This window comes from Eimeria mitis, genomic scaffold, assembly GCF_000499745.2.
Source record: "Eimeria mitis Houghton genomic scaffold, Emh_scaff392, whole genome shotgun sequence".
In the NCBI taxonomy this organism is placed as follows: domain Eukaryota; phylum Apicomplexa; class Conoidasida; order Eucoccidiorida; family Eimeriidae; genus Eimeria; species Eimeria mitis.
This window is the reverse complement of record NW_013572256.1, coordinates 10,350-13,246: the sequence shown is the minus strand read 5'-3', so window position 1 is coordinate 13,246 and position 2,897 is coordinate 10,350. Positions and strand designations below refer to the sequence as shown.

The following is a 2,897-nucleotide window of genomic DNA, read 5'->3' as shown; positions in this document are numbered from 1 at the left end:
TTTGTATGTTCGTCTTGCTGCTCTTCACTACCCTCATGTGTCTCCTCAGCAAAGCATAAACTGCTGCTGCTGCAGCAGCAGCAGCAGCAGCAGCAGATGCTGCAGCAGCAGCAGAATATGCAGCAGTAGTAGCAGATGCAGCAGCAGCAGAAGATGCAGCAGCAGCAGCAGATGCAGCAGCAGCAGAAGATGCAGCAGCAGCAGCAGAAGATGCTGCAGCAGCAGCAGATGCTGCAGCAGCAGCAGAAGATGCAGCAGCAGCAGCAGATGCTGCAGCAGCAGCAGAAGATGCAGCAGCAGCAGAAGATGCAGCAGCAGCAGCAGATGCAGCAGCAGCAGCAGATGCAGCAGCAGCAGCAGATGCAGCAGCAGCAGCAGATGCAGCAGCCGTAGCAGATGCAGCAGGTACAGCAGGTACAGCAGCAGCAGCTGCAGCAGCAGAAACTTCAGCAGCTGCAGCAGCAGCAGCAGCAGCAGTAGAAGGAGCAGCAGCAGCAGCAGCAGCAGCAGCACTGGGAGCAGCAGCAGCAGCTGCTTTCGCGCTTTAATATATTTTACTAAACTGCTGCAGCGCCGCCAAAAAACAAAAAAAAATAAAACAAACATTTTAGTTTTTTTTAATTTAATTTAGTTTTTATTTATTTATTTATTTATTTATTTATTTATTTATTTATTTATTTTTATTTATTTATTCTGTGTTTCGTTTATATTGTTTTATTGTCTATCTCTCTCTTTCTTCTCTGTTTTATTTTATTTTATTTTGTCTCCTTCTGTCTCCTTTCTGTCTCCTTTTTGTCTCCTTTTGTCTCCTTTTTCTCTCCTTTTGGCTCTTTCCTTATCTCCTTTCTTTTGTCTCCTTTCTGTCTCCTTCTTCTGTTCTGTCTCTGTCTCCTTTCTGTCTCCTTCTTCTCTGTCTCCTTTTTGTCTCCTTCTTCTCTGTCTCCTTCTTCTCTGTCTCCTTCTTCTCTGTCTCCTTTCTTTCTTTTGTCTCCTTTCTCATATCCTTCCTATTCTCTGTCTCCTCATTCACTGTCTCCTTATTCTCTGTCTCCTTTCTGTCTCTTTCTTTTCTGTCTCTTTCTTTTCTGTCTCCTTCTTCTCTTTCTCCTTTCTGTCTCCTTTCTGTCTCCTTCTTCTCTATCTCCTTATTCTCTGTCTCCTCTCTGTCTTTTTTTTTCTTTTGTCTCCTTCCTTATCTCCTTCTTCTTTTCTGTCTCTTTATTCTCTGTCTCCTTTCTTTTGTCTCCTTTCTGTGTCCTTCTTCTTTTCTGTCTCTTTCTTCTCTGTCTCCTTATTCTCTGTCTCCTTTTTGTCTCCTTTCTGTCTCCCTTTTTTCTGTCTCTTTATTCTCTGTCTCCTTCTTCTCTGTCTCCTTATTCTCTGTCTCTTTCTGTCTCCTTATTCTCTGTCTCCTTTTTGCTTTCTTTGTGTCTCCTCCTTTTCTATCTCTTTCTTCTCTCTGTCTCCTTTCTTTATCATTTCTCTCTCTTTTTTATCTGTCTCCTTTTTGTCTCCTTTCTGTCCCCTTCTCTCTCTCTCTTTTATATCTTCTTTCTGTCTCTTTCTTCTCTGTCTCCCTCTTCTCTGTTTCCTTTCTGTCTCTCTCCGTTTCCTTTCTGTCTCTTCTCCGTCACCTTTCTGTCTCTTTTCTGTCTCTTTTCTGTCTCTTTTCTGTCTCTTTTCTGTCTCTTCTCTGTCTCCTTCCTCTCTGTCTCCTTTCTGTCTCCTTTCTGTCTCCTTTCTATCTCTTCTCTGTCTCCTTTCTGTCTCCTCTCTGTCTCCTTTATGTCTCCTTTCTGTCTCCTTTCTGTCTCCTTTCTGTCTCCTCTCTGTCCCCTTTCTGTCTCCTTTTTCTGTGTATCCTTTTTCTCTGTCTCCTTTTTCTCTGTCTCCTTCTCTAAGCACAGCAGCAAATACCTCTGTTCGCCCCTCAAGTAAAACCCTCTAAACCCTAAACCCTAGCCTCTAAACCCTAAACCCTAGCCCCTAAACCCTAAACCCTAACTCTCAAACACTAAACCCTAAACCCTAAACCCTAGACCATCAGGACTTTCTTTGTCATCTTTTCTTTTTTCTTTTTCTGCATTCAGTATATAATACTAAAATAAAAAATATAAAAAAAATAAAAAAAATAAAAAAAATAAAAAAGAAAAAACAAAAAGATATCGGGCGGATGGTGTAGTGGTATCACGTCTGATTTGCATTCAGGAGGTCCCGGGATCGATCCCCGGTCCGTCCACAAAAATTTTTTTATTTTTTTTTTTTAAATAAATTAAATTTAATTTATTTATTTTATTTTTAATTTAATTTAATTTAATTTAATTTAATTTAATTTAATTTAATTTAATTTAATTTATTTATAAAGATGCAACATTTTCTTTTTATTTTTATTATATAAACGAACGCCAATTCTTTTATTTATTTATTTTGTCTTCTTTTTCTTTATATAGTTTTATTTATTTTTAAATATATTATTTTTAATTTGCTCTATGTAGCCCCTAAACCCTAAACACAGATGAAGGGGAGCCCTTGGGGGCCCCCTTGGGGGGCCCCCCAAGGGGCCCCACGGATGCAGCAGCAGCAGCAGCAGCAGCAGCAGCAGCAGCAGCGAAGTTATCTAAAACTGCTGCTGCATGCATGCAAGACTCAAAAAGATATAAAAAATTATTTAGAGTATTTTTATGTTCATTTGGTCATCAGCAAAGTGAAACTACAAATGTCTAGGGTTTAGGGTTTAGGGTTTAGGGTTTAGGGTTTAGGGTTTGGAGATGCTGACACAGCAAAGATGACGGAGCCAACGAGCGACATACCTTCCTCTGATCCCTCCTCTCCTGCAGCATCAGCATCAGCAGCAGCAGCAGCAGCAGCAACAGAAACAACAGCTGCAGCAACAACAC

General features: G+C 40.5%; 2 protein-coding genes across 2 annotated transcripts in view; one reads left to right on the top strand and one right to left on the bottom strand.

The window, feature by feature from the left end:
* The window catches only part of EMH_0010660 (uncharacterized protein), a gene marked incomplete at both ends in the record, with an annotated part of 2,357 nt that extends 1,809 nt beyond the window's left edge, over window positions 1-548 (top strand). Inside the window, one exon of the mRNA XM_013499021.1 lies at window positions 76-548. Within this exon, the coding sequence (XP_013354475.1) occupies window positions 76-548 (473 nt within the window). The remainder of the gene's footprint in view (window positions 1-75) is intronic.
* A 993-nt stretch (window positions 549-1,541) lies between these two features.
* EMH_0010650 (uncharacterized protein) overlaps window positions 1,542-2,897 on the bottom strand; it is a gene marked incomplete at both ends in the record, with an annotated part of 1,459 nt that continues 103 nt past the window's right edge. The window contains 2 exons of the mRNA XM_013499020.1: window positions 1,542-1,897; window positions 2,811-2,897. Coding sequence (XP_013354474.1) covers window positions 1,542-1,897; window positions 2,811-2,897 — 443 coding nt within the window. The remainder of the gene's footprint in view (window positions 1,898-2,810) is intronic.